Consider the following 26,877-nt stretch of genomic DNA (forward strand, 5'->3'; position numbering starts at 1 on the left):
CTTCACCCTTGTTTTTATTCTTTTGTTCTTTTCCTCAATCAAAATTACTTAATGTATATGCCAAGCACTTTCTAAGCAATGGGGATAAATTAGGAAATAGACATGCTCCTATCTTTAAGGAGTTTATACTTCAGTAAGAGAAATACAATTTGAGGTGAGAAAACTACTAAAAGAAAAACAAGTTATTTCCAAAAACCATGAGTATTGTGAAGAAAATAGGATGACTGAAAAGTTATCTTTAGAGGTAACAATTGAACTGAGAATGGATTGACAAGAAGAAAAAGGTGTGAAAAAAAAAAAAAAAAAACAAGGGAAGAACATTCTAGGCAAAGATAACATCAGGTTTAGAGTCCTGAGGAATTAGCATGGTATGCTCCTCCCTCAGCATTCAACATTCAAGTCAATGTGGCTGAAGGGAGGGGAAGGAAGGAGGGAGCAAATATCCAGAAGGTAAGCAGGACCCTGGACTGGATTTTTAAACCTAGGTTTATTTGCTGTATCTCACATACCATAAAATTCACCGACTTAAATGGTACAGTGCAGTGTTTGTAGTGTATTAACAGAACTTTGCAACCATCTATCTAATTTTAAAGCATTTTCAACACTCCCAAAAGAAAACCACACATTCCCCTCCTCCCACCCTGGCAACTGCTAATCTGTTTTCTTTTTCTATAGATTTTCCTATCTGGACATTTCACATAAGTGGAATTTTATATATATATATATATAGGTACTGAGTTCTTTCACTTAGTATTGTGTTTTCAAAGTTCATACATGTTGTAGGATGTATTGGTACTTCATTCTTTTTTATTGTCCAATAGTATTTCATTGTATTGATATACCACATTTTTGTTTATTCATCAATTAATGGAAATTTGAATTATTTCCAAATGCAAATTATGCCTCTTATGAATATGCTTCTGTTAACATTTGTGTACAAATTTTGTATGTATATATGCTTTCAGTTCTCTTGGGTATATACTTAGACATTGAATTGCTGAGTCATATAGTAACTTCATGTTCTAACATTTTGAGGAACTGTCAGACTGTTTTCCAAAGTAGGTGCACCATTTTACACTTCCACCAATAATGGATGAGGGTTACGATTTTGTCTGCATCTTAAGCAACGCTTCTAATTATATCTTTTATTTTAGCCAAATAAGTGAGTATGAGTTGGTATCTCACTGTTTTTGTTCATTGTTAGTGTATTGAAACATAATTGATATTTTATATTGATTTTATACCCTATAACATTGCTGAACTTTTTTATTAGTTCAAATACTTTAGTGGATTCCTTTGGATTTTCTATACCTAAGATTTATAGATTAATTTGGGGACCATTTCCACCTTAGTTGTAAGTCTTCTGATGCATGAATATGGAATTATCTTTTCTTTATTTAGATCTTAATTTCAACAATGTATTGTAGCTTTAAGTATACAAAGCTTATACTGCCTTTGTTAAATTTATTTTAGGTACTTTTAAAATTTTGTGACTATTATAAACAGGATTGTTTTCTTAACTTTTTTTCAGATTGTTCATTGCTAGTGTATAGATATCCTGTATACAATTGATATTTGTATATTGATTTTGTAACCTGCCACATTGCTGAACTCATTTATTAGTTCAACTAGTTTTTAGTGGATTCCTTAAGATTTTTCGTATGCAAGATCATGTCATCTGAAAATAGAAAAATGACTTCATTTCCAATTTGGAAACCATTTATTTATTTATTATATTTTATGTATTTATTTTTCCTAATAGTCCTAGCTGTAACTGCCAGGCTCAATACTGAATATAAGTGGTGAGACAAACAATTTTAGTCTTGTTTCCGTTCTTAGGAAGAAAGTGTTCAGTCTTTCTACATTGAAGATGATGTTAGCCTGAGTTACTTATAGATGTTCCTTATTGGATTGAAGAAGTTCCTTCTATTCCTAGTTTTATATTTCTAGTAATATTATAATAAAATGGTGTTGGATTTTGTCAAATGCTTTTTTGACATCTATTGAAAGAATCATATGTTTTTAAACCCTTTATTCTATTAATATATTACATTGGTTGCTTTTTAAATGTTAAACTATTCTTATATTTCTGCAATCTCACTTGGTCGTGATGTGTAATCTTTTCTATATGTTGTTGAATTCAGTTTGTTGTGTTTTGTTGAGGCTATTCACATCAATATTTATAAAGGGTATTGGCCTGTAGTTTCCTTTTCTGGTGATCTATTTGTCGAGTATTGTTATTGGGTAACATTGGCTTCACAGAATGGGTTAGGAAGGAAATGTTCTCTTTTTTTTGTTGTTATTTGAAATAGTTTGTGAAAGATTGTTATTAATTCTTCTTTAAATGTTTGATAAAGTCAACCAGTAAATCCATGTGGGAGTGGGTTGTCTTTTTTGGAAGATATTAAATTGCTAAGTTAATATATTTGCTTATTATAGCTCTATGCAGATTATCCATTCTTTAGTCAATTTCAGTAGCTTGCATTTTTCTAGAAATTTGTTCATTTAATCTAATTTGTTGGTTTACATTTGTTCATAGTAATCCCTTATGATCCTTCTTATTCCTGTAAGGTTGGTAGTAATGTCCCCTTTCTTATTCGTGATTTTAGTAATTTGTGACTTTTTTCCTAGGTCACTTCAGCTAAAAATATGTCAATTTGTTGATCTTTTAGAGAACCAAATTTTAGTTTGTTTCTCTATTATTTTGCTATTATATATTTTACTTATTCTGCTTTAAATTTTATTATTTCTATCCTGCTCACTTTGGGTTAGTTTCCTCTACTTTTTCTATTATCTTAAGGTGAAAGGCTAGGTTATAGATTTGAGATCTTCTTTTTGAATATATGTATTTACAGCTGAAATTTCCCTTTAAGTGCTGCTTTAGCTCCATCCATACATTTCAATATGTTTTATTTTTGTTTTTATTTATCTCTGATTTTTTTTTTTTTTAACTTTCTTGAGATCTCTATTTTGGCCCATTGGTGATTAAGAAAAATTTCGTTTCATATCCACATATTTGTGAATTTCTTAAATTTTATTTTTTGTTGATTTCTAATGCAATTTCATTGGAATCAGAAAACATACTTTGTATAATTTTAATTATTTTCAATTTACTAATACTTGATTTGTGGTCTAGTGTGTGGTCTACCTGGGAAATGTTCTTTGTGCACTTGAGAAAAATGTGTATTTTGAAATTGTTGGGTGGAATGTTCTGTTGATAACTGTTACACCAAATTGGTTTTCAGTGTTGTCCAAGTTTTCTATTTACTTAGTGATCTTATAGATAGTTGTTCCATCCACTATTGAAGCGGGGCCAGGTGCAGTGGCTCATGCCAGTAATCCCAGCACTTTGGGAGGCTGATTCAGGAGGATCACTTGAGGCCAGGAGTTCAAGACCAGCCTGGGCAATATAGTGAGACCTGGTCTCTATAAAAAATTTAAAAAGTAGCCAGGCATGATGGTTCACACCCTAAAGTTCTAGCTACTCAGGAGACTGGGGTAGGACAATTGCTTGAGCCCAGGTGTTTGAGACTGTGGTAAGCTATGATCATACTACTGCATTCTAGCCTGGGTGACAGAGCAAGATCCTTTCTGTAAAAAAAAAAAAAAGAAATTTAAAAATAAAAACAAGAAGTTGGAATATTTCATTACTATTGAACTGCCTATTTCTCCTTTCATTTCTGACAGTTTTTGCCTCATGTTTATAATCATCTATGTATTGACCCTGATATATTAACCCTCTTATCATTATAAAGTGTCAGTGAGGAATAATGCATATTTTGTGCCTATTATCTCTGCTATTCCCTTTGATGTGTGATAGATATGTGGTGTTAATAACTGTGACTTATATTTAAGTATTTGTCCTATATCAGTAGCTATATTAAATGCTTTTTAAACATTGTTTTATTCATCCTCCCAGCCATCCTGTATAGTAGATCACCTTTTAATCCACATGAGAAAACAGAAATTCAGGGAGTTTCAGATAGTTTTGGGTCTAGAATTTCAGCCCAGGGCATATGCTTTTGCCAGAGCCTTCAGTTTTAATTTCTATACTATATGTTGGCAAATATTTTTCAAATGAATAAAAAAGGGGATTTATTTACGTATTAAAAAATATAGAAATTGAAGACAATGTAAGCGAAAAACAGATATATGTATATTGGATGTGGTGAGGTGACAGTGATGGAGAAAATATTTTTAAGTTGCACTTACTGCCTTTCAAAGCTTAGAATGGGAATGCAAAAGCAGTTACTTTAAAAAATTCCCTCATGTTATATATACAAACAAATTATGTTTAAATATAACAACAAAGACTTTTTTCTTGGTAGGATCAGTATCATCTCAGATAATAGTAATAAAATTTAATTCATAATTGGAAAACACATTCCAAAATCTCTTTAAGTACTCCCTTGGAAATCTTTCCTTCAGTCATAAACAAGGAAAGAAATCTTTATATGTATAGAAATTCACCCCCAGAAAAAAAGAGAGAGCCATCCAGAAATCAAGCCAAATGGCTAGAAAATACATATACAATAGGCAAGTAAACAAATCAGACAAACCCACAAAAGAGACAGATATCCAAGACACATACATGTATGTATATACACACTATGTATATATGTGTGTATATACATATATGTATATAGAGAGATATATATTTATATATATGTAGACACTGAAAATATGAAAATGTTTATATTAATAGGAAAAAAGAAAAGGCACAAAGGTAAATATTCACAAAATCCACAAGGGGAACTACAGGAATTCATGTCCTGCTCTTACATAGCAAAATCACTTTTTGTACATTTCTGCCATAAAATATAATGCTAAACTATGACGTTGTTTCTTTGTTTCCTTGTTGCTTTGAGCATGAAATGGGTGTTTTCTCTATTTATTCCACAGAACAGATCAATTTGTTAGAGAATGTTGATTATAACTACAGGCTAAAATTTACAACTGAAATAAGAAATAATTTATATTTGTTTAACAACCAAAAATATTCATTATGATTGAAAAATTTTTTAATCACATAGGTGAAAATAAAATATTATTCATTCATTAAACTAATCAAACTGAATACTTCAAAGGTAACATGTAGCTTAATGGGATTTAAAATCACCAAAACTTTCAAATATGTTTTTTATTTAAACAAAACAAAACAAACAAACAAAAATGCTGCACTTTCTTTATCCAGAGAGATGGAGCTTGCCATCTCTCAGCACATAGGAATGCCTTCGGATTGAATTTAATTCAATACATAAAACCTAAAATCACAGGCTAAAATTGATTTTTTTTTCTCTGACAACTAAACATCAACTTAGATTTTTATTTCTCCCTTTACTTTTCCACTTCTAATCTTTACATTTTCTTCAACAGGTGAAACTTTCAGTGTTTTTTGTTTGTTTGTTTTTTGTTTTTCGTTTTTTTCCTAAAGAGATTTGTGTACCAAAAGGGTGTATTTTGCTTCAGAAAATAAGGAAAAGAGTAAAGTTGTCAGAATTCAATTAGAATAGAGTGTTGAATGTATAAAGATAGCTTTATATTCAGATAAAGAGAGAGAATAAATGAGAAAAGAGAAAAAGAAGAAAAGTTGTCACAGTGTGTCAACATGCCATTACAGACAAATTCTTGTGTCCTGATATCCTTCTTGGCTTTGCTTTCTCTGAAGCTCTTGGACACACCTTACTGGTAGACTCCTACCTGGAGGTGAAGGGCTCGTAGATTTTCTGGCAGTGGCAGAGGGATGTGGTCCAAGTTGTTATCAGTGAGGTACAGATGATGGAGGTCATACATGTCCTGTAAACATTCCAAATGTGGGAACTCAATAAAAACTCGAGGTGCCACAGTTGTGTTTCCCATTCCCTCTCCATGCAAATATTTGTAAAATAATGTGTTCCAGTTCAGGTCTTGTTTTGTAAAGTTGAGGCAGCTTAGTTTTCTGAGTTATTAGACAATTCAAATGAGTTTTGGAAAAATTGGCTGCAAGCAAATATTTCTTCATGAAAATACAATGTGTTTCTCAGTCTCTAGGAAGAACCATGTTTTGTTCAGTCTAATTTTCTCAATTTAAGCAAGGCTGCTTCCTCTTATGAAAGACATTGTGCAGTGGGATTTTGAGGATTTTGATGAGACATAACAAGCATTTCCTTTATTTTATAGGCATGGGAACAAATAGTTCCTCCCTAGCAATGGCCTGGTAGCCCATGTAACAGGAAAGGGGCAGCCTAGCAAGACAGAAAACATTTAGACAATAGCTGTTCTACTGTAGCCAAACACCCTAGAATAAACTGTGACTGATCACCACCTGTGCCAACAGAGGCAGAGTGGGCAGACTAAACTATGACCCTTGCCTGGCTATAGTGAGATGCCCTAACTCCCGTAGCTACCATTGATGGTATCATAGGAGGCCTAGTAGAGAGACAGGGTATTCACCACCACTCAGTGGTAATGAGGCCACACTATTCCCTGTGCCATTCCTGAGAATAATGTGGTGTCTCTCTAAAGAGTATTTTAAAATTATGTGTTCAATGTGCACTGGGAGGGGCTGCTTGAATGCCCTAAGAGGGGGCAAGAAAGCCAGTTCGTTGCTGTTCTCAGACCCTATGCTGTTTTTCCAAGCAAGTCCTCTAGCCCCAAACCTGCTTGCTTCACTTAGAAAACAAAATCTCTAAGGTTAACTGAATCCATCCTCTTTATAAGGTCATTTAGTAGCCTGCTGTCTTCAAGATATTGCCCATTTCCTGCCAAGTAGCTATCCTTTTAGCCAGATAGTCTTTCTGAGTGGAGGGTCTGATCAATACAGATTCTCTGGCTTGCAACACTTCCAGGTGCTCCTGTAGACTGTAGACGGTGCTTCAGGTAGCCACCAACTTCTTATTCTAGCCCTGCTTTCTGTTCTTGGTGCTTGATCACCCTCACAATGTACTGGAACATAGTATTTCTCAAAAGCACGATAGATGCAGTTGATAAGTTTATTTTGAAAGTTAAAAGTCTCACTAAATTAAATCCCCTTATAGAAGTTGAGCATAGTGGCTCACACCTATAATCCCAGTACTTTGGGAGATCAAAGCGGGAGGATCACTGGAGCCCAGGAGTTTGAGACCAGCCTGGGAAATATGGCGAAACCATGTCTCTACAAAAATATACAAAATTTAGCCAGGCATGGTGACACGTGTCTTGTAGTCCCAGCTACTGGGGAGGCTGAGGTAGGAGGATCATCTGAGGCCAGGGAGGTTGAAGCTGCAGTGGGCTGTGATCGCACCACTGCACTCAAGCCTGAGTGACAGAGTGAGACCATATCTCAATCAATCAATCAATCAATCAATTTCCCCATACGAATAAAAAGGCTAGTCAATGACAGCAAATAAAATTGGAAGATAATCTGCACATCAAACTTAAAACTTACTTTAAATGCTTCTTGCTTTATCCCTTTCCTTCCAAGTCTATTGTTGCTAATATCAATAAATGTCAAAGTGGTTGGCAATTCTGGCAGCTGCCTTATTTTGTTGTCACGCAGGACAAGCTCTCGAAGTTGAGGCAGTTTTCGGAATGCATCTTCATCAATCTCAGATATTAAATTTGATGTCAGATCAATCCTTCTTAAATCACCTAGAAGAAAAAAATAAAGGAAGTAGTTAAATATTCTTGTTTCGCTCACACAAAAATATAAATGTAATTTTCCTTTATTTTGCAAATATAAATATGAATTTGGCAATGCACAGTTAATGAAATGATTATCTTTCTTTTTATAAAAATTATTTCCCCAAATACTATTCATATTTATGTACTTAGGAGTATAACTTTAGCAAAGAAATTGGTATACCACATTTAAAATAACTGGTCTTCTCTCCATAATCTTCATAAAGTTTGTCTGGATTTTATCATTTAAAATGTTTCCCTCAGTGATAAAGAGTGTTGTGTTTTCTAACAGTCAAAGATACCGGCATTAGAAAGAAATCTTCAAATGATTAAAACATTTTATGACACATACCAAAATTCTTTTAAGTTGGCAACAACTATAAAGCCAGAATTCATCCATCATAAAGCAACTATGCTTTAGTGGAAGTTTATTTTTAAAAAGCCAACTCCTCATAAATATGACCATGACATTTTACTCATAAGAACATGAGAAAACATTCCAGCATGTAAAATATAATTGTTTATCATGCATATTTAGTTTAAATTGCTCATTTGAAAACATCACCTATGTGGTTTTGAGATGACTATTGCTTGTTTGTTGTTTTTTCTTATAATTATTAAAGCAAATTGTCAAATTTTTAAACAACAAAAAACTATTGATTCATGAACCAGGCTTTGGCATTCAAGCTGCATTCTCAGCTAACATTTGACAATGTAAAAATTTTAGGGAATTCTGTAAAGCAGTGAAACTGCTGTAAAGCACTGTTACTGCTGTCATCCATACTTAGGCTTGCAAAGTCATTTTTGTTGATCTTTTTAATTCTGTTAAAGCGGGAATAGAAATAAGCGGTGTTCTTGGGCAGCGGAGGAATAGCATCAAGTTCATGGTCATCACAGTACACGGTGGTACTTATACAAGTACACAGAAGACAGGTTGGAAAGTCTAAAAGATAAAGGAAAATGAAATTATTTGTAAGTACCAAATCAATTTCTAAGAAATAATGTGGAATGTTTGATAAACAAGATTAGACTCTCCCACTAACCAAGTAGATTTTATATTTTCTCATAATGTTTTCTGTAAATAGAATATTCAAGTCAAACATACCAATTAAAATTGTCTCAACAGGCCAGGTACGGTGGCTCAAGCCTGTGATCCCAGCACTTTCGGAGGCCGAGACGGGTGGATCACGAGGTCAGGAGATCGAGACCATCCTGGCTAACATGGTGAAACCCCGTCTCTACTAAAAAATACAAAAAACTAGCCAGGCGAGGTGGCGGACGCCTGTAGTCCCAGCTACTCGGGAGGCTGAGGCAGGAGAATGGCGTGAACCCGGGAGGCAGAGGTTGCGGTGAGCTGAGATCGCGCCACTGCACTCCAGCCTCGGCGACAGAGCGAGACTCCGTCTCAAAAAAAAAAAAAAAAAAAAATTGTCTGAACAATTAGTATATTCAATGTAACATTTTAAAAATAATTTAAAATTACTGAGTACTTTTCTATTTATTAGAAATTCTATATTCAAAATTTAAACATTATTATTGTGCTTTTCATAAAGTTAAAATATCACATGTAATATTTTCATTAAGTCTTTGGTTTAATAGTGAAACATCTCACTGAAAAAACACCTGCTTCAAGAAAAATAAAAGATAATAATTATTAATATTCAGTTGCTCAATACATATTATTGAATCCTTTCTATGTAAATGGCACCATGCTAGCTGGTGAAACAGTGGTGAGCACAAAGAGACACAGTTGTGTTTTATGATCTGCTATGTGAAATGAATGTTAATCACACAAATAAAATTATGAATGTGATAAATGTCATGAAGTGTCATCTGAACATAACATAGGGGGATTTGACCTAGTCTGGAAATCATGGAAGGCAACTCTGAAGTGAAAGCTGAGCTGAGATCAGCAGAAGAGGAATAATTGACTATGCAGGTAGGAAGGAATAGTATGCCAGGCAAAGGAAGCAGCATGTGCCTTCACTTTGGAGGGACTGAAAGATAGTCCATATGGTGAAAACTCAGAGAGCATTGAAATGTATGGGACATAACAGGCAGGGGCCTTGTAGGCTGTGCTACAGCTTTTATTTCTTCCCATGAGGATGGACAGAGGTATCATACGATGCAGTTTGCATGGTAAGAGTTAAGTCTGCTGGAAGGTGTAATGGAAGACTGAAGCAGGGCAACTGGAAAAAGTGGAAGTGAATCATAGTGTAGACAAAAGATGGTTTTAGACAAAAGAGTTTTAAGGGAAAGGAAATAATCAACAACCTAAGCCTCCTGAGATGTCAGGTAAATTAAGGACTGAAAAATGTTCTTGGATTAGTTATTGCAGTGGTTATCAGAGAGTTACAAGATATGCAAAGTGAGGGAGCTGAAAGGCAGATTACAGTCCATTAAGGGAGAAGTTGGAAGTAAGGGAAAAGTTGCCACAAATGTAGAAAATGCAGAGAGGTTTGTGAAGAGCAAGGGATGAGACATAGTGATAACTATAATAAAATATGCTTGTGGTTTGTATGATGAAGGGGGTGATTAATGTGGAAGATATTTGGAGAAAAAGATCCAGAGGAGGTGAAGTTGAATATAAAAAGGGATCATGAAAAGACAATAGGAAATAGAACTCAGAGAACATGGAAGGATTTTCATCCCACATGTGGAAGGACAGAGTGTCTTTGTTGTGCTAGAAGGAGAGGGAGATAGAAGAGCACATTGATATAGATGTAGGTAGATTATTTGTCTGGAAACAGGAAGACCAAGGATCTGCTGACTAAGAAATTGCATTTTCTTTGTGAAGTAGAAAGTTAAGTTATCTGACAGGCTTGAGGAGTCTAGGGATGAGGTAAATAAGGGTTGTAAGATGTGAAATGAATGGAGAAAGTGAAATCTCTATGACATAAACTAGAAGAGAAAAGTGGTGGAAGAAATGTCCTGAAATTGCTCAGTGATCACTTTGTCTTGGTTTACCTGAGACTTTCCTGTTTATAACATTTAAAGACACTTGCTTTGGGAACTCCTCACACCCAGACGCACCAGGAGAGTTGATCACCCTAGTTGAAAGGTCCATTTGTGGTTTGTAATCATGAACTAATAATGTACCTATTAAGGTGTTATTACTATCATTAAATACAAAAGTCATTTCCATTTTAAGAATGGAAAGCCAGGAAAAAATGTTTAAGCGGGAGCTGTGAAATATTTAATATGTGCTAATTTCTCCAATCATTGTAAATTAATATTTTATACTCGTCATAAAAATTTTAAGAGTTAAGACATTTGATTCTTCTATATATTTATCACCTTGATAATTAAGCAATGATTGCTTAGGGTAATTTTTACATATTCACAGTAGTTATAATTTAATTCTAAGTTTTTCTACACCTAACTCAAGGCTACATTATATGGTTTTAGAATGTTAGTTTTAGAAATTTGTTTTAGTAGTAAAAATATGGTATTTTTATTTTTACTATTCTAAATATTTCTAAACTATTTAATTTTGATGAATGTGTGCTTCTTCTTTGAAATTAAAATGTGAGTTTGAGTTTTTAACTTCATTATTTATCCTCAGAGTACTTTAGAGACAAAAATTTTCTTTAAAAGTCTTAGTTTTTTTTTTATGTTTCTAAATTGACATTAGTGAAGCATTACTTGACTCAAGCTTTTGAAAGGATTGGGAATTCTGCTTCTCTGTTGTTTCTGGCTCAGCTGAGAGATCCAGAGTACAGGTATCGATACCAGGTTGGTCAACTTTTGAAGGATCTGAAATCACTTAAACATAAGTAATGTTCTAGGGATATTTAATTTTCCTATTTTGGGTGCTTTATGCTGGATATTTACATTTCCTTCTCATTATGTCTCCTCCTTTTTCTACTTGCAGAGTGTTCTACTACACAGAAATTTAACTACACAGAAAGAATATAATATATTCATTAATGACACTGACAAGATTTATTGGTCTATGTTGCATTCCACATACCACCTCTGTGATACTGGACACATTTTATAGTATGTTGGAGTTTTAGTTTTCTTATTTTTAAAAATGAGTGATCAGTGTCCAGTACATAGTGTTATGACTCTTCCAAAAGTTAATGTAGATAAAACAATTTGAGTGTCTGGCATATAGAAGGCATTGGATGAAAGGGCAACTTTTCATATTATTTATTGAAGAATAGCTAAAAACTCAAAGAAGCAAAGAGTAAAATGGTCGTTACCAGAGCCTCAGGAAATGGGGAGTTGTTCAAGGGGTATAAAATTTCAGTTATATAGGATGAATAAGTACTAGAGGTCTGCTATACCATAGTATTCATAGTTAATAATAGTGTATTATACACTAAAAATGTTAAGAGAGAAAACAGTGCATGAACTCCTTTATCAATATTAGAATTTTCGTAACTAACACTATGTTTACTATGGGCCAGTAACTACATGTATTCATTTAATCCTGACAGCATCTCTGTAAGGTAAGTTCTATTATTTATTATCCCATGTTATTTTTAGATGAGAAAACTAAGGCACAAAAATATTGAATGCCTTGCTCAAGACTATAAAAACCCAACAAGTCACAGTGCTGGGATTTGAATACATACATTTTGCCTCCTCTGTCTCTCCAAGAAACTCTCACTTTTGATTCCTGTACTTTGCTTTTAGTCTTGCCTTAGGTAATATTGCTCCTCCCACTCTTTTTGTCTCCCAGTGTGTTCTGGACACTTTTCTCATAAGACTTGTAATACAGTGATACAGTTTGGCTGTGTCCCCACCCAAATCTCATCTTGAATTGTAGCTCCCATAATTCCCACATGTTGTGGGAGGGACCTGGTGGGAGATAACTGAATCATGGGGGCAGCTTCCTTCATACTGTTCTCGTGGTAGTGAGTAAGTCTCACGAGATCTGATGGTTTTATAGGGCATTTCACCTTTCACTTGGCTCTCTTTCTGTCTTTCCTGATGCCATGTAAGATATGCCTTTTGCCTTTCACCATGATTTTGGGGCCTCCCCAGCCACGTGGAATTGGGAATCCATCAAACCTTTTTTTCTCTGTAAATTACCCAATCTTTGATATGTCTTTATCAGCAGTGTGAACATGGATTAATACATATAGTATTGCCTCTAAATTTGTTTGTATGTCTATCTTCCTGTGCTAGGCAGAAATATTCATGAAAACAGTGGTTACTTAAAGTTTTGTGTCTACAGAACTTGGAATACAGAGACACTATACTCACTCAACTCTTGCAGTGGGAACTCTCCTTACTTTTTTTCTACACTCCCTAACTATGCCATTCTCTGTATATATAAAAGTATTCCAGTGTGAGTCTTCTTGAGTACCCCCAAGGTTGATAGTGACACATTCAAGCAAGAAATATAGACATATAATAGAATCACATGTAGCACCAAGAATTCCTTCTCATTAACTAAAAGGCCCTGGTTTCATCTGCAGGCCAGGCAACATAGTGTCTGATGTTGTGCAACAATTTCCTCTCTCTGTTACTTCTTAGGAGTAAGTGAGAAGAAGCCTGTTTTTAAATAAATAAACAGCCAAGAATCTGAACAGGCTGGCTTCAAACCCACTATGTAACAGCTTTGTGATATCTGGCAAGTTACTATCCCCTTTGAATTATAGTTGTTTCCATGATAATGAAAAGAGTAATATTAACACTCTCACAGGGAGGTTTTAATAATCCAACGAGATAATGTGAAGTGCTGAGCATAGGGGCCACAGATAGTATATGCTCAATTAGTGCAAAATATTATTACTATTACCATCATCTTCATCCTCATCATCTCTTATCCCCTTGAAATGCTGTGGCCTGATCTCAGAGGCAAAGATTTTTTCCTGCTTATCAAATACTCTCTGTTCTACAAATACATTCCACTACACAGGTTTCGAGTAATGATATACAATATTTTCATCCCAAATCTCTGGTTATTTGATCATTTTAGCGAGACCAAGGCTGAATTATTAAAACTGCTTTATATTTGAATGTAAAATTTATGTATAAATCTACTTCAAACCTGGCCTATTCCAAAACTTTTTTCTTGGGTCATGTCATGTGGTTTCTCTATAGAGTTGAAGCTTTGCAGTTAATGTGGACTCAGTTGTAATTCTGCTTTGATATATCTGACCTTCATTTGTGTGTGGCCCCAGAACCCCTGTGAATTCAGGCTCCTGCGGGGAAGAGCCATCAATCAGCCTGGGAGTGGATTCTTCCTCCTCTTCCTCTTCCTGGGCCTCCTCAGGCTGTGGGGGTGGAGTGAGGAGCTCTCGGTTCCCTGAAGGCATCACTGTGGCTATTTCAATCTGAAAAAATAAAAATAAAAAAAAGAGAGAGAGAATTTCTTCAGGCAAACTTCTCAGTCACTCTGTGTGGCAGTGACACAAATTTAAAATGTACCCATCTTTGCCACAAGAGGACACTCATGTTCTAAAATTCAACAATGTGACCATCCTGCTTGCTTGGAGGAACACACATGGTTCTAGTAACTGTTGTTGTTTTTAATTAGTTTTGTTTCTCAAATCTTAGAAGTTGTTTCCAATTCTTCCTTTTTTTTTTTTTTTCGGTCTTCTTGTTCTTTAACATTTTATATGTTTGTTCGTTTCATAGTTTCTTTAAAAAAGCTCATTTATTGTTTTTTTAAAAACAATAAATAATAAGTAGCATTACAAGAGTGTATCAATGTTGTGAAAGCTTCACATTAATTCAGAAGTGTACAGAGTAAAATTGAAAAGTCCCCATCACCATTCAGCCCTCATTCTACTCCCCTTGAAGGTAATAACTGAGCAGAAATTGATACATATTATCCTGTCCTTTCAATCCTTGATATCCTAGGTTCAAATATTCTGTTCCTTACCAATGACTTATACTTTCTCTAATGGCGTTTTACTGAAAAGTATCCTTTATACTAAAATAAAATATATAGTGACATAAAAACTATGATTTGATTATGATATGCCATTTCTCATGTGTTTTCAATATTATTAAAATAAATATTCCAATGATATCTAGATATCTTAAAATGGACTTTTTTGAGAGCTTTGACATGAAGAGGCAGTTATAAAATTACAAAATTATTCAAAGATTATTTTTTATATATTGTATTTTAGATTATACCTGTTTTGCTCTTATCTAACTTGTACATTGTAAGTAATGGAGTCATTGCTTTTAAGAATACTGTTTGTATTTAGGAGAAACCTTCCTTTCAGATTTCTTCCTTTGTCTGAATGTATATTTATTTGTGGTACTTAGTAAATATCTACTTCTCTGATGGCCTTGTAATCTTGGGTTGAAAATTTGCCCCAGGCAATTGGGATGGCGACTTCCAGGACCCACCCTTTGTGGCCCAGTGTCCTTGTGGTATCCCCAGAAATCCCAGATTTTCCCTTCACCACACCAATATGGCCTTTTGGTTTTTTCCACCCTTTATTTGCTTTCATTAAAGAAGTAAGGAAACACATAAATTATTTCTGTATTACTTAAGAACAAATGATGTACAAACTATTCCTTTCATCTATAACACAGGTGTATTTTCAGACCAAATATTTTCTAGATGTTTGAATAACTAAAAAATTTTAAAGATACACTTATGATTTGATACCACTTTTAATATATTTAAATGCATTGCAAATCACAAATGAAAATTATTCTTTTGAAGAAACACTAAACTTTATTTTATCAGTTTATATTTCTGAATTGTGCATCCTTCAGTGCTTCCTTAGTCTCTCTATTTCAGCTTTTTCTGTGCTGTATTACATTGGTTCCATTTGTTTTCTGCATATCCAAGCCTGCTGGATGGTAAAGTATGTCATCTCTTTTATCTGTGTACCTCTAGGCTGTAAGCATAATAGGCAATCAGCAAGTACTTATAGAAGTATAATTTTTTCAAACTTTGCTTGTCCAGAATATATCTAATTCACAGCTCTACGTTTAGAGATTTTCTGAGACGAATCAGTGAATGTGCTAATACTTACTTTAAATTATTTAAAGCATGAAATCAAAACAAAAACAGATTATGCTGTCTTTGATACATTAGGAGCAATACATGAAGATACAATAAAGCTTGGCCAGAAAACTCCAGCTGAGAAGATTGGGCACATTTTCTTAAACAGAAAGACATACGGTTTCCATCTGTAGGTCAGAATGAGGCAGATTCAGAGGGAATGGATTTGTAGAGAGACCAAAAGGAGGCTCCAGGAAGAGCGGAAATTGAGACAGATGTTTCATGGAATGGAGGCAGCCTAAAGGGAGAAACAAATTCCAGACACGTTGCCTTGAATCTTAGCTTTGTAAGAAAAATGTTTGCACATACTTTTTACAGATAATTGTTTTTCCACTGATTTGATGTGAAGCTGTGAGATCTCACTTGTCATCCAATATAATGAGGCAAAACAGCTTTTTGTGTTTATCAAAAATTGTTTTGTTCATGCTTCCTTGCTAATAAAACGTAAATGCAATACAACTTTGAAAACCAAGAAAAAGGAATGCCTTTTCACATCAGCAAAATTGCAGAACCTCAAAATACTGTGGCTGGAGAGACTTTTGTTGTGTAGACACATTTATTTTCACTATTAAATAGAAGTGATTTAGGCATCTTTTCCACCTCTTCAACAATCTTCATACTGTGATATGAAGTTGTGAGGCAATGCATACAAAAAAAAAAAAATGAGTCCAGGGAAACAAGACCACCGGGCCTTCCGTGTGGCAGACTTGTATGCTTCTGTTGCAGAAAACTAAATTTGAACATAAACACAAAAATGACCAGAAAAAAATCTCTGCCCTTTTTTTCAAGCTACAATTGGTAACACTTGAATGCAAACATAATTGAGCCTCTTCTACAAATACTCATAAATTCTTTCAGTGTTTTCCTCTATTTGTTTTTCTTTGGCCTCTTGTTTTACTCTGAATTGCTTCTTCCTGTTTTAAGTTTTTTTTTTTTTTTTTGAGACGGAGTCTCGCTCTGTCGCCCAGGCTGGAGTGCAGTGGCCAGATCTCAGCTCACTGCAAGCTCCGCCTCCCGAGTTCACACCATTCTCCTGCCTCAGCCTCCCGATTAGCTGGGACTACAGGCGTCCGCCACCTCGCCCGGCTAGTTTTTTGTATTTTTTTAGTAGAGACGGGGTTTCACCGTGTTAGCCAGGATGGTCTCGATCTCCTGACCTGGTGATCCACCCGTTTCGGCCTCCCAAAGTGCTGGGATTACAGGCTTGAGCCACCGCGCCCAGCCCTGTTTTAACTTTTTAATCTGTTCATTATATTTCCCTAAAGTTTAAAAATATAATACAAATGGTCATTACTACATATGACTTCGATTTCTGTCAAAGGCACTGCACTTGTGCGTCTTCTTAACATAGCACCAGCAGGGTACATCTTTGAGTTTACAGTTTGCAGTAAGTTATCTATTTTTATTTTCTTGTGTACCTGGTCTTAGAACTGTAGATAACTTACATTATGGTAGCTTTTGCTTAGGGAGTGCATTCTGCATCCACAAAACAGTACATCTATTCCAGAGATGACAAATGGATAGTTCACAGTGACCTAGGCTGAGTGAGATATCAGCAGATGTCAGTATGAAGAGATAACTACCAAGAGAAGAAGTCCTTAGGCCTGTCTCAGTCTCTGCACCCTGCACAGCCATGACTCCATGTAAGCAATGTATCACCTCAACCCAATCTCAGGGTAAAAGCGGTTGAAGTGACCCTGGAGTGTCTCAGGCTAAGTTTCTGCTCCCTGGAGAAATAAAGACTCTCCATAGAAAATAATCCAATTACATTTATTGTTTCAGATTGAACTGAGACTTTTACTAGCAATATTTGTGTTATTATTAAAAATATGACAAAAGATTAAAAGCTTTCATTTTCTAATAATCACCATTGTTGTCAACAGAAGATTATCTCTATAAAAACATTCAGAACCATTTTAAGTGACAATAAGATTTGGTTAACAATAATTTTGATGAAATTCATTTGCCCCTTAGCAAAAAGTGCATCTAAATGATCTATATAATTATATTGCTGCCACTAAGCCTACTTTTTTGTGTTAATTTCAGGATAAAAATATGAAAAACTGGTGTGTTCAGAAACAGCAATCATACATCTTCCTGATTGCTTCATTATCCACTGAGTCCTTTTAGTGCAGATTTCTTGTTGAACATGTAAATTATACCTGTTTATGGGGATCATAAACCATTCGCTGCCATTCAATATTGTGGGGGTTTTTTGTATTTTTTGTATTTTAATTTTTTTAATTTTAGTTAATCTACAGCTAAGTTTCTAATAAGGAAATCAGTGATAATGTAATATATATGTTCTGGAAAAAATGCTGTTAAGGAATTCAAATAAACTAGATTTGATTCCTACCTTTATGAATGAATAAAAGAATCACCAGGTGAATGTGTGAATTTGTAAATGGTGGAAGGTTTGCCAATCTTTATAATTATCTAAAATGTCTGTGTCAAACATTATGCTTAAGTTATGATCAACTGTTCACTTGATTTGTCAATACTGTTTTCTAAACATCTATCAATATCATTACTTTTGTTCCCTATCTGCCATCATCACCATTATCTAAATTACTATCCTCTCTTAGCTGGAATACAGCAATAGACTACTTGTATAAAGTTGGGTTGTCCTCTAGTGTAGATGTACTAAGAATGGACTCTTTTAAAAACAACTTTATGGAGATACAATTCATATATTATACAGTTCATCCATTTAAAGTATATAGTCTAATTTTTTTTAGTAACAGTTATGCAACTATCACCCAATCAATTTTATGGCATTTTCATCACCCAGAAAAAAACTCTGCAACTATTAACAGCCATTTCCAACTTCTCTCTTCTCATCCTCTCTCCTTCCCCCCTCCAACCTCCTGGCCCCAGGCAATCACTTACCAACTTTCTGTGGTTGTACTTTTGCCTAATCTGTTTCCATATTTGCCTATTCTGGACTTTTCTTTTCCCTCCTCTTTAACTGTAATTATGTATCTTCCAACCAACCTTTCCCCATTTCCTTCTTTTCCCTAACTACCTAAGCCTCTGGTAACCACCATTCCACTCTATCCTAGGGAATTAACTATTTTAGATTCCACATACACTGAGATCATATGGTATTTATCTTTCTATGCCTTGCTTATTTCACCTAACATAGTATTCTCCAAGTTCATCCATGCTATCTCAAGTGACAGGAGTTCATTCTTTTCATGTCTGAATAAAATTCCATTGTGTGTATAAGCCACATTGTATTTATCTTTCCATCCATTGATGGACACTGAGGTTTATTCCTTGTCTTGGTCTTTGTGAATAGTGCTGCAATAAACATGGGAATACAGATATATCTTTAACATACTGATACATTTCTTTTGAATATATACCCAGTAGTGGGCTTGCTGGATCTTATGGTAGTTCTATTTGTAATTTTTTAAGGAATCTTCACACTGTTTTTCATAGTGGTTGTACTGATTTACGTTTCCAACGACAGTATGCAAGAGTTCCCTTTTCTCCACAAACTCACCAACACATTTTATCTTTTAGTAGCCATGTAGTCAATGTGAGGTATGCATTTTTCATCTCTGGAATAGATGTACTGTTTCACGGACACATAATATACTCCCTAAGCAAAGGCTACCATGAGATAAGTTATCTACAGTTCTAACTGCTAACAGTTCTAATATCGTCAAGCAGGGAGTACCACTGGACCCCTTTCACTTGCTATTCTGTCCTATTTTTCCTTAGAATTTGGGGGCTAAACACCAGGCACCTGTCAGCCAGTCAAAAGCAACTAGCATGACTGCCAGACTAAAGACATGGGTGTCAGGCTTTCTGTGAAAGGGCTCTCTGACAAGCCCTGACTCTTCAGAGTTGGGAGCATTTGTTTGCCTGGAACCAGCTTCTGGTTTTCGTGTACTCCCAGACTGAGCTGATGGTTGACAGAGAGGAAAGCCATTCAACTCTGGGGTCCCAACAAAAACATCATTCTGATACTAAAGCCTGGCAAAGACACAACAACAACAACAACAACAACAACAAAAATAGAATTTTATACCAATATCCCTGACGAACATCAATGCAAAAATATTCAATAAAATACTGGCAAACCGAATCCAGTAGCACGTCAAAAAGCTTATCCACCATGATCAAGTGGGCTTCATCCCTGGGATGCAAGGCTGGTTCAACATATGCAAATCAACAAACATAATCCAGCATATAAACAGAACCAAAGACAAAAACCACATGATTATCTCAATAGATGCAGAAAAGGCCTTTGACAAAATGCAACAGCCCTTCATGATAAAAACTCTCAATAAATTCAGTATTGATGGAATGTATCTCAAAATAATAAGAGCTATTTATGACAAACCCACAGCCAATATCATACTGAATGGGCCAAAACTGGAAACATTCACCTTGAAAACTGGCACAAGACAGGGATGCCCTCTCACACCACTCCTATTCAACGTAGTGTTGGAAGTTCTGGCTAGGGAATCAGGCAAGAGAAAGAAAGAAATGGTATTCAATTAGGAAAATAGGAATTCAAATTGTCTTGGTTTGCAGATGACATGATTGACTATTTAGAAAACCCCATTGTCTCAGCCCAAAATCTCCTTAAGCTAATAAGCAACTTCAGCAAAGTCTCAGGATACAAAAATCAATGTGCAAAAATCACTAGCATTCTTATACACCAATAACAGACAAACAGAGAGCCAAATCATGCATGGACTCCCATTCACACTTGCTTCAAAGAGAATAAAATACCTAGGAATCCAACTTACAAGGGATGTGAAGGACCTTTTCAAGGGGAACTACAAACCACTGCTCAATGAAATAAAAGAGGATACAAACAAATGGAAGAACATTCCATGCTTATGGATAGGAAGAATCAATATTGTGAAAAAGGTCATACTGCCCAAGGTAATTTATAGATTCAATGCCATCCCCGTTAAGCTACCAATGACTTTCTTCACAGAATTGGAAAAAAAAAATACTTTAAAGTTTATATGGAATCAAAAAAGAGCCCACATTGCCAAGACAGTCCTAAACCAAAAGAATAAAGCTGGAGGCATCATGCTACCTGACTTCAAACTATACTACAAGGCTACAGTAACCAAAACAGCATGCTACTGGTACCAAAACAGAGATATAGACCAATGGAACAGAACAGAGCCCTCAGAAATAATACCACACATCTACAAACATCTGATCTTTGACAAACCTGGCAAAAACAAGAAATGGGGAAAAGATTCCCTATTTAATAAATGTTGCTAAGAAAACTGACTAGCCATAAGTAGAAAGCTGAAACTGGATCCCTTCCTTACACCTTATACAAAAATTACTTCAAGATGGATTAGAGACTTAAATGTTAGACCTAAAACCATAAAAACCCTAGAAGAAAACCTAAGTAATACCATTCAGGACATAGGCATGGGCAAGGACTTCATGTCTACAACACCAAAAGCAATGGCAACAAAAGCCAAACTAGACAAATGGGATCTAATTAAACTAAAGAGCTTCTGCACAGCAAAAGAAACTACCATCAGAGTGAACAGGCAGCCTACAGAATGAGAAAAATTTTTTTGCCATCTACTCATCTGACAGAGGGCTAATATCCAGAACATACAAATAAACAAATTTACAAGAAAAAAACAACCCCATCAAAAAGTGGACAAAGGATATGAACAGATACTTCTCAAAAGAAGACATTTATGCAGCCAACAGACACATGAAAAAGTGCTCATCATCACTAGTCATCAGAGAAATGCAAATCAAAACCACAATGAGATACCATCTCACACCAGTTAGAATGGTGATCATTAAAAAGTAAGGAAACAACAGGTGCTGGAGAGGATGTGGAGAAAGAGGAACACTTTTACACTGTTGGTGGGACTGTAAACTAGTTCAACCATTGTGGAAGACAGTGCGGCGATTCCTCAAGGATCTAGAACTAGAAATACCATTTGACCTAGCCATCCCACTACTGGGTATATACCCAAAGGATTATAAATCATGCTGCTATAAACACACATGCACACATATGTTTATTGCGGCACTATTCACAATAGCAAAGACTTGGAACCAACCCAAATGTTCAATGACAGACTGGATTAAGAAAATGTGGCACATATACATCATGGAATACTATGCAGCCATGTCCTTTGTAGGGACATGGATGCAGCTGGAAACCATCATTCTCAGGAAACTATTGCAAGAACAGAAAACCAAACACCGCATATTCTCACTCTTAGGTGGGAACTGAACAATGAGAACACTTGGACACAGGAAAGGGAACATCACACACCGGGACGTGTTGGGAGGTGGGGGGAAGGGGTGGGATAGCATTAGGAGACATACCTAATGTAAATGATGAGTTAATGGGTGCAGCACACCACATGACACGTGTATACATATGTAACGAACCTGCACGTTGTGCACATGTACCCTAGAACATAAAGTATAATTAAAAAAATAAAATAAAAACGTTGGTTGACCCTGCAGCCATGAGTGGAACTCTTAAAGTCATGTCCCCCAAGCAAGACTCACCCATCTATCCTATCTATCCTGACCCTTGGCTCCTGGGTCCTAATGCCTGTCAGACAAACTTTCTCTCACCTCTCTTCTCTGAGGCTAGTCCTGCTTCTAAAAACCACTCCCTGTCTCTAGTGCTTTTCTAGTTTTTCCTATAAGAATGATTTCTAGTATAAATTTCGGGACTCTGTTCCTTTCTTTAGGCACCCAGACTCACTAATCAGAAAGACAAAATTTTTGCCCAAAGCCCCATTGTGGGGGTTACTATCTAGAATTTTAGGATCCCTCTTCAGACAAGCAGACCTAACAAAAGCTGTTCCTGAAGCTAAGATATGGAGAGCCCCAGAAATGATATCCTTCCTATTCATATGATGAGAAGTGAGGATAAAAGGCATCACTCTTCCAACCCTGGAGATCCATTCCCTACCTCAGATTATGGCCCTCCACTTCATTTTTGGGGCATAACATCTTTATAGGACAGGGGTAAGGTCCCAATACTAACAGGAAAACGCTTAGGACTCTAACAGGTTTTTGAGAATGCATTGGTAAGGACCACTAAATCCGGCCTTCTTTGATCCTCTTTGTGGTCTAAGAGGAAAAGTAGTGTTTCTGCTGCTGTGTCGGTGAGCATGACTATTCTGATCAGCAGGGTCCAGGGACTGTTGTAGGTTCTTGGGCAGCCAGGCTGCAGGAGACAAACAAAGCAAAACTGTAGGCAGTTTTGTCTTTCAAATGGAAAACATTCAGGCATCAACAGGCTCACCCTTAAAATGCATCCTAAGCTATTGAGACCAATTTGACCCACAAACTCTGAAAAGGAGGTGGCTCATTTTTTTCTGCACTATGACCTGGCCCCAATATTCTCTCTCTGATGGGGAAAAATGGCCACTTGAGGGAAGTATAAATTTTAATACTATCCTGCAGCTTGACCTTTTCTGTAAGACAGAAGGCAAATGGAGTGAAATACCTTATATTCAATCTATTTTCATTGAAGGAGAATATGCAACTATGCAAAGCTTGCAATTTACATCTCACAGGAGGACCTCTCAGCTTACCCCCATATTCTAGCCTTCCTACAGCTCCTCTTCCTATTAATGATAAGCCTCCTGTAATCTCCCACGCCCAGAAGGAAACAAGCAAAGAAATCTCCAAGAGACCACAAAAAAAAAAAAAAAAAAAAAAAAAAAAAAAAAAAAAAAAAAAAAAAACCCGGGCTATCAGTTACGTCCCCTTCAAGCTGTAGGGGGAGGGAAATTTGGCCCAACCCAGGTACATGTCCCCTTCTCCCTCTCTGATTTAAAGCAGATCAAAGTAGACCTGGATACGTTTTCAGATGATCCTCATAGGTATATAGATGTCCTACAGAGTCTAGGGCAAACCTTCAACTTCACTTGGAGAGATATCATGCTATTGTTAGATCAAACCCTGGCCTTTATTGAAACGAATGTGGCTTTGGCTGCAGCCTGAGAGTTTGGAGATACCTGGAAAGGGACAAATTCCCTACTGGTCAACAAGCCGTCCCCAGTATGGATACCCACTGGGACCTCGACTCAGATCATGGGGACTGGAGTCGTAAACATCTGCTGACCTGTGTTCTAGAAGGACTAAGGAGAATTAGGAAAAAGCCCATGAATTGTTCAATGATGTTCACCATAACTCAGGGGAAGTAAGAAAATGCTTCTGCCTTCCTCAAGCGACTATGGGAGACCTTAAGAAAAGATACTCCCCTGTCACCTGACTCCCTCGAGGGTCAATTGATCCTAAAAGATAAGTTTATTACCCAATCAGCCACAGATATCAGGAGAAAGCTCCAAAAGTGAACCTTGGGCCCTGAACAAGATCTGGAGGCATTATTAAACCTGGCAACCTTGGTGTTCTATAATAGGGACCAAGAGGAACAGGCTGAAAAGGAAAAGCAAGATCAGAGAAAGGTTGCAGCCTTAGTCATGGCCCTCAGACAAACAAACCTTGGTGGTTCAGAGGACAGAAAATGGAGCAGGCCAATCACCAGGTAGGGCTTGTTATCTCTGTGATTTGCAAGGACACTTTAAAAAACATTGTCCAATGAGAAACAAGCTGCCCCCTCGCCCATGTCCATTATGCCGAGGCAATCACTGGAAGACACATTGCCCCAGAGGACAAAGGTTCTCTGGGCCAGAAGACCCTAGCCAGATGATCCAACAACAGGACTGAGGGTCCCTGGGGCAAGCGCCAGCTCACGTCATCACACTCACCAAGCCCCGGGCAAGTTTAACCATTGAATGCCAGGAAAATGACTTCCTCCTGGACACTGGTGTGGCTTTCTCAGTGTTAATGTCCTGTCCCAGACAGCTGTCCTCAAGGTCCATTACCATCTGAGGAATCCTGGGACAGCCTGTAACCAGGTATTTCTCCCACCTCCTCAGTTGTAATTGGGAGACTTTACTCTTTTCACATGCTTTTCTTGTTATGCCTGAAAGTCCCACACCCTTATTAGGGAGGGACATATTAGCCAAAGCTGAAGCTATTATCTATATGAATATGGGGAACAAGTTGCCCATTTGTTGTCCCCTACTTGAGGAGGGAATCAACCCTGAAGTGTGGTCTTTGGAAGGACAATTCAGAAGGGCAAAAAATGCCTGCCCAGTCCAAATCAGGTTAAAAGACCCCACCACTTTTCTTATCAAAAGCAATATCCCTTAAGGCCTGAAGCTCATAAAGGATTACAGGATATTGTTAGACATTTAAAAGTTCAAGGCTTAGTAAGAAAATGCAGCAATCCCTGCAAAACTCCAATTCTAGGAGTACAAAAACCAAATGGTCAATGTAGACTAGTGCAAGATCTTAGACTCATCAATGAGCCGGTAATTCCTCTATATCCAGTTGTACCCAACCCCTATACTCTGCTCTCAAATACCAGAGGAAGCATAATGGTTCACTGTTCTGGACCTCAAGGATGCCTTCTTCTGCATTCCCCTGCCATCTGACTCCCAGTTTCTCTTTGCCTTTGAGGATCCCACAGACCACACATCCCAACTTACATGGATGGTTTTGCCCCAAGGGTTTAGGGATAGCCCTCACCTGTTTGGTCAGGCACTGGCCCAAGTTCTAGGCCACTTCTCAAGTCCAGGCACTCTGGTCCTTCAGCACGTGGATGATTTACTTTTGGCTACCAGTTTGGAAGTCTCATGCCAGCAGTCTACTCTAGATCTCTTAAACTGTCTAGGTAATCAAAGGTACAAGGCATCTAAATCAAAAGCCCTACTCTGCCTACCACAAGGCAAATATCTTGGCCTAAACTTAGCCAGAGAAACCAGGACCCTCAGCAAGGAATTAATACAGCTTATACTGGCTTATCCTTGCCCTAAGACATTAACACTCTTGTGAGGGTTCCTTGGAATCACCAACTTTTGCCGACTGTGGATCCCTGGATACAGCGAGATAGCCAGGCCCCTCTCTACTCTAATCAAGGAGACCAAGAGGGCAAATACTTATTTAGTAGAATGGGAACCAGAGGCAGAAACAGCCTTCAAAACCTTAAAGCAGGCTCTAGTACAAGCTCCAGCCTTAAGCCTTCCCACAGGACCAAACTTCTCTTTATACTTCACAGAGAGATAAGGAATAGCTCTTGGAGTCCTTACTCAGACTCATGGGACAACCCCACTACCAGTGGCATACCTAAGTAAGGAAATTGATGTAGTAGCCAAAGGCTGGCCTCACTGTTTATGGGTGTTTGTGGTGGTGGCCGCCTTAGTATCAGAGGCTATCAAAATAATACAAGGAAATGATCTCAGTGTCTGTACTAGTCATGATGCAAATGGCATACTAGGTGCCAAAGGAAGTTTATGGCTATCAGACAACTGCCTGCTTAGATATGAGGTGCTACTCCTTGAGGGACCAGTGCTTCAGATATGCATGTGTGCAGCCCCCAACCCTGCCACTTTTCTCCCAGAGGATGGGGAACCAATCCATCATGACTACCATTATCAAACAAATTATAGTCCAGACTTACTAGAGGATCTCTTAGAAGTCCGCTCAGCTAATCCTGTCCTTAACCTATATACCAATGGAAGTTCATTTGTGGACTTCAAAATTCATTTGTTCATTAATGGGATACAAAGGTCAGGTTATGCCATAGTTAGTGATGTAACAGTTGAAAGTAGGCCTCTTTCCCCAGGGACCAGCACCCACTTAGCAGAACTAGTGGCACTTACCCAAGCCTTAGAACTGGGAAAGGGAAAAAGAATAAATGTGTATACAGATAGCAAGTATGCTTATCTAAACCTACATGCCCATGCTGCAATGTGGAAACAAAGGGAGTTCCTAACCTCTGGAGGAACCCACATTAAATACCACAAGGAAATCATGGAGTTATTTCACACAGTGCAAAAACCCAAAGAGGATGCTGAAGCCATCAAAAAGAGGAAGGATAGGGAAGAACAGCAGCATAAGTGGCTGGCAGAGGCAGGGAAAGACCAGTAGAGAAGAAAGAGAGACAGAAAGTCAAAGAGAGAAGGGGGCATGGTGAAAGACAGAAAGTCAAAGAGAGAGGGGAAGAGACAGGGACAGAAAGCCAAAGAGAAGGAAAGAGAGAGAGGAAGAGACAGCGACAAAGAAGGAGTCAAAGAGAGAAAGAAACAGAAAGTCAAAGAGAAAGAAAAAGAGAGAAATAGTAAAGAAAAAACAGTGTACCCTATTCCTTTAAAAATCAGGGTAAATTTAAAATCTATAATTGATAATTATAGGTCTTCTCC

At 36.8% G+C, this 26,877-nt stretch overlaps 1 protein-coding gene across 1 annotated transcript in view; it reads right to left on the reverse strand.

The window, feature by feature from the left end:
* Window positions 1-26,877, reverse strand: part of EPYC (epiphycan) — a 49,529-nt gene that overhangs the window by 719 nt on the left and 21,933 nt on the right. The window contains exons 3-6 of the mRNA XM_025402601.1: window positions 13,757-13,931; window positions 8,423-8,581; window positions 7,406-7,608; window positions 5,701-5,796 (exon numbers count right to left, since the gene is read on the reverse strand). Coding sequence (XP_025258386.1) covers window positions 5,701-5,796; window positions 7,406-7,608; window positions 8,423-8,581; window positions 13,757-13,931 — 633 coding nt within the window. The remainder of the gene's footprint in view (window positions 1-5,700; window positions 5,797-7,405; window positions 7,609-8,422; window positions 8,582-13,756; window positions 13,932-26,877) is intronic.

Source organism: Theropithecus gelada, chromosome 11 (genome assembly GCF_003255815.1).
Source record: "Theropithecus gelada isolate Dixy chromosome 11, Tgel_1.0, whole genome shotgun sequence".
NCBI classification, from domain to species: Eukaryota; Metazoa; Chordata; class Mammalia; order Primates; family Cercopithecidae; genus Theropithecus; species Theropithecus gelada.